This window comes from Coffea arabica, chromosome 6c, assembly GCF_036785885.1.
Source record: "Coffea arabica cultivar ET-39 chromosome 6c, Coffea Arabica ET-39 HiFi, whole genome shotgun sequence".
Taxonomy (NCBI): Eukaryota; Viridiplantae; Streptophyta; class Magnoliopsida; order Gentianales; family Rubiaceae; genus Coffea; species Coffea arabica.
The window spans coordinates 13,781,249-13,796,091 of NC_092320.1; the positions used below are offsets into that span (position 1 = coordinate 13,781,249).

The 14,843-nt window shown below is 36.1% G+C and overlaps 2 protein-coding genes across 2 annotated transcripts; both read right to left on the minus strand.

The window, feature by feature from the left end:
- Window positions 1-114: 114 nt before the first annotated feature.
- Window positions 115-1,392, minus strand: LOC113691590 (borneol dehydrogenase, mitochondrial-like). The gene is made up of 2 exons (XM_027209797.2): window positions 1,153-1,392; window positions 115-1,048 (listed from the first exon to the last, which is right to left on the minus strand). Exons 1-2 carry the CDS (start codon window positions 1,188-1,190, stop codon window positions 274-276), a joined length of 813 nt encoding a protein of 270 aa, XP_027065598.1. The 5' UTR covers window positions 1,191-1,392; the 3' UTR covers window positions 115-273.
- Window positions 1,393-3,206: 1,814 nt separating this feature from the next.
- On the minus strand, window positions 3,207-4,331 carry LOC113691500 (secoisolariciresinol dehydrogenase-like). Its single transcript, XM_027209651.2, has 2 exons — window positions 4,188-4,331; window positions 3,207-4,097 (listed from the first exon to the last, which is right to left on the minus strand). The coding sequence occupies exons 1-2, from the start codon at window positions 4,223-4,225 to the stop codon at window positions 3,323-3,325; spliced, it is 813 nt and encodes a 270-aa protein (XP_027065452.1). The 5' UTR covers window positions 4,226-4,331; the 3' UTR covers window positions 3,207-3,322.
- Between the last annotated feature and the right edge of the window lie 10,512 nt (window positions 4,332-14,843).

Below are 14,843 nucleotides of genomic sequence, written 5' to 3' on the forward strand. Positions count from 1 at the left end.
TAGTTCGCTAACTAGTTTAGTTCAAACTCATTAGTGGATTAAGTTCCTTAAAGCATTGGACTAGTACTTGTAGTTATCATTAGAATAATTAATGTAATTAGAATAATACGCAACTTATAGAAAAAGTGTAACTTGTGATCAAGCCAATTACATTGCAGATAAAAAAAAAAAAAATCAGAATTCAAGTTTGGCTAAATTCCAGTGTCCAGGAATTTATAGTTGCTTTTACGTTTTCAAGGAATATAATTAATCCTGAACTACATCAAGAAGGCACTAGAATCTTGAAAACAATCCAAAAGCTGGATTTGTGACGGTGAATCCTCCATCCAACATAAGATTGTGTCCACTCATGAACCTTGCCTCCTCACTAGCCAGATAAACAGCAGCATTGGCTAAATCTTCAGGCTTCAAGACCATCCCTTCAAGGTTTGTGTAAACTCGTGATTGTCCTTCTTCACCAAAATTGAAGAAGTTCTGGGACAGTGGTGTCAAAACAACATGAGAAGACAAGCAGTTGACTCTGATTCCATGCTTCCCAAGCTCTGCAGCAGCATTTCTTGTCAAGCCCACGACAGCATGCTTTGAACTCGAATATGAATGGGAGGTTATCCCTCCAATGCTTCCTGAAATGCTTCCCAGGTTAATGATGCTCCCACTTCGCGTTGGGATCATCGCCCGGGCTGCATGTTTGATGCCGAGGAAAACACCTGAGAGATTAACCCGCATCACACGTTCAAAATCGGAAAGATCGTTGTCTAGGATGCTAGTTTTTCCTTCATCTGCTATGCCAGCGTTGTTGATCATGATATCCAGCTTCCCATGCTCGTGAACGGTCCTGTTAATTGCATTTTCAATATCTGATTCCTTGGTTACATCACAATAGAGAAAAGATGCATTTTCGGCGCCCAAATCGTCACATACAGATCGCCCCAGCTCTTCATTTATGTCAACACACACTACTTTAGCCCCATGATTGACGAACACTCTTGCCATACAAGCACCTATGCCTTGAGCTGCGCCAGTGATCAGAGCGACCTTACCTTCCAACCTTTAATATTTAGGAAAACAAAAGAGAAAAAGAAAAATGCCGTGTCAGATCATTATCTTTCAAGAAAACGCAGGAGAAGGAATGAGAATCGTCAGCACTAGTACCTTTTGCCAACCTGAGCTTCTGATGAAAGATTAGCCATTAAGTGATGATAACTCCTTTGTGAACTTGAGCTAGAAATGAGAGAGAAGTTGGTGTGCGTCTTTGCCAAAACCTAGCCCCATTTTATAGCCAAGCAACTTAACTACCATTAACAATAAAATATACTAAGAGGTTTACTAGATGCCTTTACTGACCCCATATTAACATTAAAAATTTTCCTAATTTGACATATTAACATAGTCAAATATACTGCATATATCTCAATAGGTACGCCTGCTTAACAGTTGCAATCTTCATATATAGATTTCACTGTCAGTCTTCACGTTATGTAAAAGGACATGTCCTCAACTGGCTCTGCCATAACTTCCAGTATTCGGGTTGGTCCCTGCAATCATATTATACATTTGAAGGTTGTTGAGCAATGTCCATGGAGTTTCCTGGCTGGAAACTAGTTTGACCAAAAACCTTCATCTCTTGGCAAGATCCATATAATACACCAAATTGGAAAGATCCTCAAACCTGAACCTGTACCCCCTTCTTGTAAAAAGACAAGAATATAAAACAAGAAGCACATATCTCCTGTTCAGATGAATTATGCACCATGGCATTTAGATAAGAGAACAATGCGTCCCACTTGGCTGTTGAAGTCATTATTGCATAGTCGCATGTCTGAAAATAAATCCCATTTCTTCCTGATGACCTAATGAATTAATTAAGCAGTCAAGAATTGAGATGCAATGCATCTATTGGTTTCTACCACTTGGATATGTGAAATTGATGTCTTTCGTAGCTACCAAGCTTTTGGACTGTTCCAAATATATTATTGCCAAATTTTAATCTTCTATTCCTCAGTCTTTCGCGATTACTTCTATTCAACGTCCAAGTCACCCATGTTTCTTATTTACTTCTGGCAGCTAGTTATGTTCAAAGGAAAGTAATTTCGCTAAGGATATTTCTATTTTATTATATTTTGTTGTTGATTATAAAATAACTAAAACTTCATTTTGACAAATACATAGAAATGAACCCGAGGAGTTGGGGCCAGTGGCAAGCGGCTGGTAATGCGAGCAGGACGACCAAGCTTTGGGTACCGAAACAGATGGAACGGCCATAGTTTTCAAAAAGGGGAAAATATGTACAATTGGCTTAACTATTGAAAAGACAAAAATATCCAAACGTGAAAGTTTGCAAGCCAGTTCAGATGTCGTCGACGCCTTCAATAATGGTGTAAAATGGGATCACGGGACCTTTTTTTCAGGAGTTCAGAAGTTACTTGAAAATAGTTGCGTAGTGATCTAATCCCAAAAACAAACTCTATTTCGACTTCAAAGCCATGAGACCCAAATTAAAAATATCTAAGATTTTAGATTTGACAAATGAAATCTGAGAAAGAACAAAGGAAAAAAAAATTTAACCGAGAAATTTCAATTTATGATTGTTGAAATAAACTAATTTACGCATAACTTTTGATTTAGATGCACAAAACGAATCACACTTTTACCACTAAACTACACCCGCTACAATGGAATTACTTTCGCATATAGTGACTTAATTACACATTTCTTCCTGAAACACTAACCCTCCAGCGTCAATAAAATGCTGGAACGTACTCCTCTATTTATTTATTTCTCTTCTTGTTTTCCTAGTGATTCTTGTCTTTATTCTTCTATCGGTAAATGACTGCCACAGTCCCTCAAATTTTAATAATAATTCTATTTGATCTCTCAATTTTTAAAAGTGCTTATTCAGTCTCTCAACTTATTAAATTTGGTTTTGAGTCCCCAAACAAAACATAAATAGTTTAATTTTCACATTACCCCCTCAAGTTTGATTTAATATCTATTTTTCTATTCTAAGTTTAAAAATAAGGCAAATTATCCCCTTTAATATTTTTGTTCTAACTATGTAATGTCCTGAACCATGTTTCCCTATCGTTATATTATTTGCCTCAAAATCATGGCAGAAACTTTTTTTTTGTTGCAATATCGTTTTTACGCAAGTTAATTGTTGTAGCACTATATTCATGTAAACTAAGTGTACAACATTCGCCAAAAAAAAAAAGAAGAAGAAGCAAATTATGAGTGCAAAAAGCCAAAACGAAGACAGAAAACAATCCAAAAGCAGGATTACGTATCCTAAAGTACATGAATAATTCTAAAGACGAAGTCTGCACTAGAATCTTGAAAACAATCCAAAAGCAGGATTTGTGACAGTGAATCCTCCATCTAACATGAGATTGTGTCCACTCATGAACCTTGCCTCATCACTTGCCAAATAGACAGCAGCATTGGCTAAATCTTCAGGCTTCAAAACCATCCCTTCAAGGTTTGTGTAAACTCTTGATTGTCCTTCTTCACCAAAATTGAAGAAATTCTGAGACAGTGGTGTCAAAACAACATGAGAAGACAAGCAGTTGACTCTGATTCCATGCTTCCCAAGCTCTGCAGCTGCATTTCTGGTCAAGCCAACTACGGCATGCTTCGAACTAGTATACGCATGGGAGGTTATCCCTCCAATACTTCCTGAAATGCTTCCCAGGTTTATGATGCCCCCACTTCGCGCTGGGATCATCACTCGGGCTGCGTGTTTGATGCCTAAGAAAACACCTGAGAGATTAACTCGCATCACACGTTCAAAGTCGCAAAGATCGTTGTCTAGGATACTTGGTTTCCTTTCATCTCCTACTGCAGCATTGTTGATCATGATATCCAGCTTTCCATGCTTGTTAATGGTATGATTAATTGCATTTTCTATATCAGATTCTTTGGTTACATCGCAGTAGAGAAAAGAAGCATTCTCAGTGCCCAAATCATCACAAACAGATCGCCCCAGCTCTTGATTGATATCAACACAGACTACTTTGGCCCCATGATGGACGAATTCTCTTGCCATACAAGCACCTATTCCTTGAGCTGCGCCAGTGATCAGAGCCACTTTACCTTCCAATCTTTCAAAAACGAGGAAAAAAAGGAATGAGGTCAGATCATCTTGAAGAATATGCAGGAGAAGTAATGAGAATTACCAGCATGAACAATACCTTTTGGCCACTTGAGCTTTTGATGAAAGATCAGCCATTATGCAGATATTGACTACCCCTTTGTAAACTTTGTGCTAGACAATGGGAATGAAGTTTAGATGTCTTTGCCAAAATGTAGACCCATTTTATAGCCAAGTAATTGACCTAACTACCGTTGGGAATTAAATGTAAAAGGTCTATTAGATTAATTAAGTCATTAGACGTTTGATTATGATGTAAGGATACCATTACGTACCGGGCTCCAATTTTCAATTCAAGTGGTACTCAAAAGAAGATATAAATATGAATTTAATAAAATGCAATATAACGCTTTCTGACACATTGCTGGAATCGTAGACGTATTATAATCATAGACTTCTTTGTTGCTTCTACTCATGTCAGGACACTGGTCTCTTGCCGTCTTGGATTGAAGAGATGTAAACTACCATCATTCGGACCATTAGTTTTCTCAAATCCTATACTTTGACCGCTAAACTTCCACAATTTTTTTGACACACTACTATATTCAAAAAAAATAGACAACATAACGTGCATGATATTAATATTGTCACTGAAAGACCTCTTAAATGAGATGCTTGTTACCAGTTAAAAATGTTGTCACTGATGATTCATTTTCTGGTAATAAGTAGGAAATGATACTTGTAATCTCCTTACAAATTTCACTGCCAATATTTTTAACGTTGGCCAAAAGGACGTGTCCTTGACTTGCCCACCGTGACTAATAACTCTTCCTTTTTTATAATCAAAAAGTTTAGATGAATTTTGCTCCGATCACTATTATGAATTTGAACAATCTCCCGTTGGAATCATAGATTGCTTGTAGGAGTTCTTACAGATTACTCGCCAACACATCTCTAGTATCAACGGTGAAATTCAAGTATACGATTCGTTTTTACCAACCAAATTAACCAACTTGAGCCGGGGACTAATAACTCTTCCACGTGCTATCATATATTGGAGGGGTTTTCAAACTCTGTCCAATTTGTGTCCATAGAAATTCCCGAACAAGTTCCATGCCACATAGTACGCTTAATTGTAAAGATTCTCAAACCTTAACCTGTAACTGCTCCTTGTAAAAAGACAAGAGTTTAACAACTATGAAACACACTTTTCCTGGTTAAATTGCATCAACAGGTTGTACGAGTCATAGTTGTACCGCTTTCGTGTGAATGTGATATATATCTAAAATGAAACTCATTCTTTCATATGGTCTGATGAGTTAATTAAACAGCGAACTTGAGATTCAATGCATCGATTGCGTGTAGAAGCCGTGGCATTTGAATGTGATGCCGAAACTAATCCAATCAGATCATATTTTAGGCATTAGTGGAGAGATGAATGTGTTCAAAAGCCAAAAGTAGGTGACTGCATGCAAGGGTATTCTATTGCAACCAAACTAGGTCATGGCTGGATACCAAAGAAGTAGCCAGAGTGACGACAAAAGTTAGGCGGTTGAACGGCTATTAGTCAAATCAAATCTATTATTATTTTCAGCGTGTTAAATGGGATTCTTTTCTTTTTTTTTCTTTTAAACATTAAATGGGATTCATCTGTTTACTAAGTTTTGAACACATTTTTCTAGAATTAGGAGAATAACGATTTTGGATTCAATTCCTCCTTTTACCATCTCGTTTCTTAAATTTTACCATTTCTGTACTTTATACGAAAAAAAAAAAGACAGTATTAAGAGAATATGGGAGTTAGGGGAGGAAGAAATGAGGAATGAGAAATAGGACGAAGGAATTAAGCTAATTTAAAACAAAACATAAAGGAAATCTGTAATTTCTCTTTCCAAATATTTGATAAGGAAGGCCCTTCCCAGTTCCCATAGGAATACGTTAATTATAACTAACCAAAATTTGTACTTCTTGAACAATTTGCCCACCAAGTTTTTGACAGATCTGTATGCCACATTGAATTATTGATAGTACTGGAAGTCGAGAAAGCTTCTCTAATTTCAATCTAACATGTTTTTGCCATAAAGGCATTGAACAAATTCAGTCTGTTGTTGATTTTGCCAAATGGGCAAGAATGAGGGCTTGGGCCGGTGACATCGCAGATCTAACTCTTAGGAATAAATGCTCCTTATTCAAGCATTGAATCATATATACCAGATTCTAGTTCAACATCAAGCTTGGAGTAACTAAAGCCTTCGAATTTAATAAGCCGGCTTTTGGAGTACGCTCTGGGATTAAGGTTGGTTGAGTCAGTAAGAGTCAATGACTTCTTGACAGAAAAAATTCAGTTGGCTGTTAACAACGAGAAAGAAACAGCCACTGGACACAACAATTAACTATGGCTCTTGGCTATTATGTCTTTTTAGGAGATCATTTTGAAGGAAAATATATAGAAAAGTAAAATACATTGCGACTTTAGAAATGTAGATAATTCTAAACTATCGATAATTGTTTTTTTTTGTTTTCCTTTCTATTGTTATTCTTTTTTCCTTGTTCCTTAAATTTAAATGCATCATTTCTCTTAAAACTTAGGTATGTTCACCATTATTTTTTAGACACGTTATATATGTTCAACAATCTCATACGTTAAATATATCTAGTAATTTGATAGGGTGTAAAATTGCTATTTAATTTATAATTATTTTCCCTTGATTTTAGTCAAATATTGTTTTAATTGATGGATTCTACTTATATTTGGTTAATGGTACTAACTGTAGGAAAAGAAGCGAAACGTGATTAAAATGGGCAATTTTCCAATTAATTTGAAGATGGCACGTCGGGGCCGGTTTTCAAATCCAAATCAAACTCAAATTAGTTTTTGGAGGAAGATTTTAAAGACTTTAATTTTCATTATTAGTTTTAGTATTGGATTAGGAAACTTGGAATATTATCTTTAGTAGTTTTCTTTTTATATTTTGGGAAACATATCTTACTATTATTAGTAGTTGAGATTAAGTAGGAAACAAGAGGAATTAGGAAAGCCAGATTCCTGTTTGATTAGGAGTCAGCCAGCAACAATTTCTGAGTATGACACTTTGAAGCATAGTTATTAAACCTGGCCCGGCCCGGCGGTCGGACCGGTCAAACCGGTGGCCCGGTCATAAAACCGGGCTGGTTTTCTAGTTAGATCGGAGTTGCAAAGAACCCGCCTTGACCCGTTCGACCCGGACGGTTTAACCATAGAACCGCTAGAACCGGCGGTTATTGATAAACCCACCGGTGGGTTTTGGTAATTTTTTTGAAGTTACCGTTTTATCCAATTTTTTTATTTAGACCATTCATACTACATGGGCATTATCGTCTTTTTAGCCAAATAAAAGAGAAAATCAGAAAAATTAAAGAATGAAGAGGGAATCGGGCATGTGGCCCAATTGGCCGTCATTGGGGATTTAAGCATTAGGGATTGCTTTCTTCTTTGTTTCTCTGAGAAGCGAGAACAAAACAAATGGAGAATTGTTTCTCTGGGATTCGGCCATTGTTTTGTCGGCATTGGCAGTTCGAAGTTTGAGGCAAGCAATTGGAACTTGGAAGTTCGAAGTTCTTCAAGGAAGTCGCCGCTGCTACTGAAGCTGCCGTTGCCGTTGCCGTTGCTACTGAAGCTGCCGCTGTCGTTGCTACTGAAGTTGCCGCGGCCACCGAAGCTCCAGGTACTCGAAGCTACCACTACCGCTGCTACTGAAGCTGCTGCTACCATCGAAGCTCAAGGTACTCGAGGCTGCCACCGCCGCTGCCGCTGCCACCGAAGCTGCCGCTTCCAGGAAGCTTTGTTCCTCTCAATCCTCTTGTGGAGTTTGACGGTCTCTCTCCCTATTCTCTTAAGGAGTTAAGTCTCTCCGAATTCTCTGACCGCAGGCAATATTTTGTTTCTTCTTTCTTTTTGGATGATTATTTATTTCTTCTTCCTCTGCATCGAACTTCAACATGTGTAGTTACATAAATTTCCAGTGCCATTTAATACTCTTTGCTTCTGAGAATTTAATTTCAACATGGTTAAATTCATTACCTGTATTTAATCACTTGCCTCGAACCCGTCATTGATATATTAGTTCAAAATGTAGATATTGTTGCCAGTGTCTTTTTAAGGTTTCAAATTGTCAAATCAAATTTAGATTCATTCACTGATGAGCTACAAACCTTGGAGCAATTCTATGATGCTTTGTTTATGTTCATGACTTTATGTTTGGTTGTATTGAATTGGTCGTTTATGACTTATGTTTCATGGTTTGATACTTATATTTATGTGTGTGAAATGAATTATGAACTATGAACAGGTTATAACTTGTTGAGATTTAAGAATGTCTGTACTTATATTATAATTTACATGTTTATTTAATTATATTATATATATTTTTTATTATATATTGTGACCCAACGGTTCAACCAGTGACCCACCGGTTGAACCACTGACCCGTCAACCCGGTCCTCTTGCCGGGTTGATGTCCGGGTTGGTTTTAATAACTATGCTTTGAAGTACAACACACGGCCGTCACTCGTTTTGGCTTCTCTTCTGCTGGCCTTTTCGTTAGTTTTAGAGGAAAAACCATACGCAATTGTTATCAATGGAGTCCTGCGGATTTCTCTTGAGGATGCGTAACTAAATCTTCTTTTTTAGTCAAGGGTTAACTTGAAAACGCGGTTTTAAATATCTATGAGATCGAATTATTTTTATTTATTTCTTTTATTCATTGGTATTCATGCGTTTTCTTGTTTAACTTCTAATGATTGTTGTGTTATTTGAATGTCAAGGATCTGATATTCGAATTAATATAATAATCTACTGCCAAATTAACCGATTAAATCCATAATTATTTAATTGGTCAATACCAGTGGCAACTAGCGTGATTGGTTCTATGTTAGGAAAATGTATGATCTAATTTAAACAAACTCTCGTAACGTGTTTATTAGTTTGATTTAAATTTTTCTAATTTGATAGGGTGTAATTTTATTATTTATTTTATTATTAATTTCCCCTATTACCTGATCTGATGTGAATTAATTGTAGGATTCTACTCACTTTTAGTATTCTGCATTTATTTTAGGGAGTAGAGTAAAAATATAATAACTAGTGCCAATTTAACAGAAAAGGAGTCTAAATGATAGGGTTTGTCCCAGAGGCATTTTGGGAACAAAAGAGACGCAAGCCCTTTTTGGGCAATTTGGGCCGAAGTCTTCTTTTCTTCTGTGGGCCGCCGCAATTGAGATAGAGTGCACGGGAGACGAAATAGAAATTGTGCAGAGGAAGGGCACAATGGGGGGCTTTTTGACCTTTCTTTTGTTTTTGTTTTCTGGGTAGCTTTTGGTCTCCCTGGCATGTCAGGAAGCATTTTTTGGTAGCTTTAGCTTTGACTTGTCCTTTTAGCCTTGAGTAGTTTTCTTTTCTCCGTATGTTAAGAGAAGCAAAAACAATGGAGTACTTCCAGTAGCTTTTCTTTTCAGTCAGTATTCCATCGAATCGAGTTTACCATTTCCCAATTGATGGCCGCGGTTTCCTCGCCAATTTCGTATGGTTTTTTTTCATCACATGAACTAACTCTCTCACTCCAGTTAAGGGACAACGGAGGCTTTGATTCGCCTAAAAATTATGAGATCGATTTAATTTTATCTTTTTCTTTTATTTATTGGTATTCACATATTTCTTGATTATAGTACTTGTGATTATTGAATTAATTGGTTGTCTTGGATTCGGATAATTAGTTAATTTAATAATTTATTGTGAATTGAGGTATTAAATTTGTAATTGTTTAATTGCCTCAAAATAGTGACAACTGGCATGATTAAATTTGTGTCAGGAGAATATGCGGATTAATCTAAAATAACCCTGGTAGCGCGTTATTTGGTTAGAATAGGGCTCCTCTAATACGTAAGACAATTGAAAAATTAAATCTTACGGGCGTATCTAGGATTATTTTCTAATTAGAGCAGTGATTAATGGGCGTACCTTGATCACCGACACAGTAAGGAGGGGTTGACTGTCATCGCTTGTTTGACAGTTATAACCTATTTATTAATGAATAATCGGAATTGCCTTTGTTTCAATGATCAATTAGGTGAACCATTGCTGAAGTTATTCCTTGACTAGATCCTTAATTATCATTCATTTGATTTTAGTAAATAGTTATTTAATTTCTAGTTGGCTATTTTATTTTTATTATTTTTCTTTTAGTTGAATTGCTTAAATTATCACCCCTGATATAAAAACACCCCCTTGTCACTGTGAATTTGAAAAGAAACAATTACTTCCAATTCATGTGGATTTGACCCTACTCACCGCTATCTACAGAAATTACTTTTAGTTTGAGCAGATTTTATTATTACACAGGCTGACAACCTGTCAATTTTTTGCGCCGTTGCCGGGGAACTGGTGTCAGTTATTTGTTTCTTTTTAAATTAATTTTTATTCCAATTTTCTGGTGCTTTTCGAGTGTATGCCTCGTTCTTCTCGTACAGGTGAATTAATTTTCGACCCCGAGGTAGAGAAAATCGTACGCAGAACGAGAAAAGAGACTAGACAGCTTAGAGAAGAGCACTCCGGTGCCGCATCTCAGAGACCTGAGCTAGAAGTGGAACCAACAGACTCGCTTGGTGATTCTTCAAGTGATTCGGATCGGGAAGAAGTCACTATGGCTAATGCCCGAACATTAATCTGTCATAATTCTTAATGCAATCAATAAACTAAATCCTACGATCATACCTAGGGGTATATCTCTTGATTAGGGAAATAGTGAACGGTCGTACCTTGACAATCGAAAAAGTAAGGAAAAATTGATTGTTTATTGCATGTATGACAATTATAACTAATCTATTAATGAGTAATTGAATTATCTTTACATCGATGATCAGTTGAATGGACCGTATCTGAAAAGTTGCACCTTTGACAAGAGTTATATCTATTGTTGATTCATTCATATTTATTTTCGTGTGTTACTTTGATTTAGTTAATTATTTATTTTTATATTTTTATAAAATCCCCCGTACGTTGAACTCAAAGAGAAACAAATTTCTTCAATCTCTGTGGATTCGATCTTACTTACCACTATATACACAATTTATACTTTATTGAGTAGGTATTTATTATTGTACAGGTTCGACACCTGTCAATTTTTTGGAGCCGTTGTCCGGGACTGGCATTGGCTAGTTAGTCTCTTTTTGAGATTATTTTATTTTTAATTTCTGACATTTTTCTTGTTTATGCCTCGCTCTTCTCGTACAGGCAAATTATTTTTCGATTTTGAAGTAGAGAAGACTGCGTATAAAACAAAGAAGGAGACCAAACAACACAGAGAATAGCAGTTAGTCACTGTATTTCAGAGGCACAATCCAGAAGTCGAACTGACGAATTCTTTTGATGACACCTCGAGTGATTCTAATCAAGAAGACGTCGAAAATGGCTAATACTCAAATATTATGAAAGTTGGCTGCTCCAGACTTAAATCAGCAGCCACTATGCATTACCTTTCCGAATTTAAATGATAATGCCCCTCTTGAATTAAAGTCTTGTCTAATTCATTTTTTACCCTTTTTAATGATTTTTCAGGTGAGGAGCCCTACAAGCACTTGCAAGAATTTGATGTAGTATGCACAAGTACGAAACCCCCGGAAATTACTGAGGAGTAGATAAAAATGGGAGCATTTCTCTTTTCCCTCAAGAATGTAGCAAAAAATTGTTTGTACTATCTGCCACCAGATAGTATAACAACTTGGGAACAGTTAAAGAAGAAATTTTTGAAAAAATATTTTCCTGCGTCTAGAGTTGTCAGTTTGAAGAAGGAAATATGTGGCATTAAATAGCAATCGGAGAAGTCTCTCCATGACTACAGGGAGAGATTCAAGAAGCTGTATACTAGATGCCCCAATACCAGATTATCGAGCACCTCCTGATTCAATATTTCTTTGAAAATTTGCTATATACAAATAGAAGTCTTATAGATGTTACCAGTAGAGGTACTTTGGTGAATAAGACTCCTAAAAAAACTTGAAATTTGATAGAAATGATGGCAAAAAATTCTCAACAATTTAGCACAAGAGAGGATGTTCTTACTCGTCTAGTAAATGAGGTAAATGTCTCATCAATTCAACAATAATTATCTGAATTAACTTTGGTTATTTGACAATTGGCTGTAGAAAATTTGTACTAGGCCAAAACATGTGGTATTTGTAAGGACACGAATTATTCTACGATTGGTGCTTAGTGTTACAAGATGAAGGAGTTGAACAGGTAAATATGACTAGTCACGTGCCCGCACCAAAAGAGCAGAATGATCCATATTCTAATACATATAACCTAAGTTGGAGGGATCATCCAAACTTTATCTATGGAGGGAACAGACAATAGAACTGCATGCTGAATAGATAACAGAGGTACCAACAACAATACCAATCTCGACCGCATCCTTCTTCTTCCAATTCGAGTCTTTCTTTAGAAGACATGATGAAGGAATTAATTGCAAACATTACACGGTTCCTATAGAAAATGAATTCTGACATGCAGGAGATACGTAATCAAATAAATCAGAAGGCAATATCAATTAACCATCTGGAATCCCAATCTCAAGAAAAATTGTCATTTCAACCTGAAGTCAATCCGAAGAATGTAAGTGTAATAACCTTAAGGATCTGGAAGGAAGTTGAGGGACAAGAACTCGTGACTTCGAAAGATAAAAATGAAGAATGGATTGAGAAAGGGCTTGAAAAGGAAGAAATGAGAAGTATGAATTCAAAGATAATTCCTGATTCTATAATTAAAGTTAGAACTAACCCACCACCTTTTCCGAACAAGTTAGAGAAACTAAAAACGCAAGGTAAGGAAAACGAGATCTTGGAGATATTTCGAAAGGTGGCAATCAATATCCCTTTGTTAGACGTGATCAAACAAGTGTCAAAATACGCTAAATTCTTGAAGAACTTGTGCATCAACAAAAAGAAATTGAGAGGGAATGAGCAGATTGTGGTACATGAGAATGTCTCAGTGATTTTACAAAGAAAACTACCGCTTAAATGCGGGAATCCAAGTATGTTTACTATCCCCTGTAATATTGGACATTTTAAAATTAAAAATGCTATACTAGATTTAGGAATTTCTATTAATGTGATGCCTAAATCAATTTATGATTTCCTAAATTTAGAACCTTGAAAGAATTAGGGGCAATAATTCAATTGGCTAATCGTATATTTGCTTATCCATATGAGATAATTGAGAATGTTTTAATTCAAGTAGATAGACTAATTTTTCCTGCTAATTTTTATGTAATTTACATGGATGATAGAAATGCTCCAATTCCAACACCTATTATATTAGGAAGGCTCTTCTTGGGTACTACCCAAACTAAGATTGATGTTAGCAAGGGTATTCTTACAATGGAATTTAATGGAGAATTAGTCCATTTTAATATTTTTGATATAATGAAATATCTTGTTAACTCTTATTCTATGTTTGTCATTCATGCTATTGATCCCTTTGTATGAGAATTTCCTAAATTTAATTGCAGGGTAAGTTGAAAGTTGCTGCGAACAAACATCAGAAGTTGAAAGTAACTTATGATGAAAAAATGGGCAAAAAGTTAAAGAAGGTGGTTGCCCGTAATGATGATCTGAATCTTGAAAAGATGTCACAAATTGCAAGAAATCTCGAATTACAATCGGATTGAGAAGTGATACTCCATGTCTAACCAAAGATATTAAAAAAGGCGCTGATTGGGAGGCAACCCAATTCATTTTTTTATGTGTTTCAATATGTTTTTTTTGTAGATTTTTCACATTTGGTGGTTTAATTTTTCGTTATTAATAATTAGCAGACTTCCTCTTGATAGGACACATTCGCGCCTAGAGGACAAGTGGTAATACGATAATTTTCCATTCCATCGTCAGAAGCATTTGGACTAACATGACGTGCCCACGCTTATTTGCTTGGAGAGCTCATATTTCGATTTTGGAGTAAACTTAGCAACATGATGCGCCCGCGCCTAGAGAGCACGTGGTAACTAGTAATGCACAACATCTTATCCTAGGGAAACCATAAATATTATTTTCCTTTTTCTTTTCTATTTCCTTTTTCTTTCTTTCTTTTTCTTTTTCTTTTTCTTTCTCTTTTCTTTCTTTCTTTCTTTCTTTCTCTCATTTTTCTTTCTTTCCCCCCTATTTCTTTCATAGCCACCCGACTTTAAAACCCTGGTTGCCACCACTCATTTCCGCTGTCCATTGCTGGTTCATCGTTTATCGCGGATTGCTCCCACCATTCACAGGCCACCACCGCCATCCATTCCTTGTCAGTCGTTCGCTGTCACTTCACGCTGCCCTTTCCATTCGTAGCTGTCCATGACCCTTCTCAATTATCAGGAAAATTGTGTTGTCCCTTTTACTTTCTATTCTATTTTTTACCTCTTACATTGAGAACAATGTAAGATTTAGGTGTGGGGGGAAGGAAGTAGTATATTGGTAGTATAATAGAAAAATGCAAGTGTAAGTATTTTTTTTGAAATTTTTTGTTCGAATTTGTCGAATTTTATCCAATTTTTGCCACTTCTTGTACATTTTTGTGGTTATTCTTGATAAGCAATGGTTAGTTGTCTCAAATTTATATGCTAATGTGTCAAATATGATGTGGTGAAATCTGCAGGTGTCTCTATGGTGAATATTTGTGATTTTGTGACTTTTACAATTTTTGATTAAGTTTTCTAAGCATTGTATTTGCCTGACATTTTTT

What these genes read in the sequence shown, in the direction of transcription:
- LOC113691500 (XM_027209651.2), bottom strand. Translation starts at nt 4,225, where the DNA reads ATGGCTGATCTTTCATCAAAAGCTCAAGTGGCCAAAAG. An exon ending in AAAGCTCAAGTGGCCAAAAG is followed by an intron (nt 4,098 to 4,187) that starts GTATTGTTCATG and finishes CGTTTTTGAAAG; the next exon opens with ATTGGAAGGTAAAGTGGCTC.
- LOC113691590 (XM_027209797.2), bottom strand. Translation starts at nt 1,190, where the DNA reads ATGGCTAATCTTTCATCAGAAGCTCAGGTTGGCAAAAG. An exon ending in GAAGCTCAGGTTGGCAAAAG is followed by an intron (nt 1,049 to 1,152) that starts GTACTAGTGCTG and finishes TAAATATTAAAG; the next exon opens with GTTGGAAGGTAAGGTCGCTC.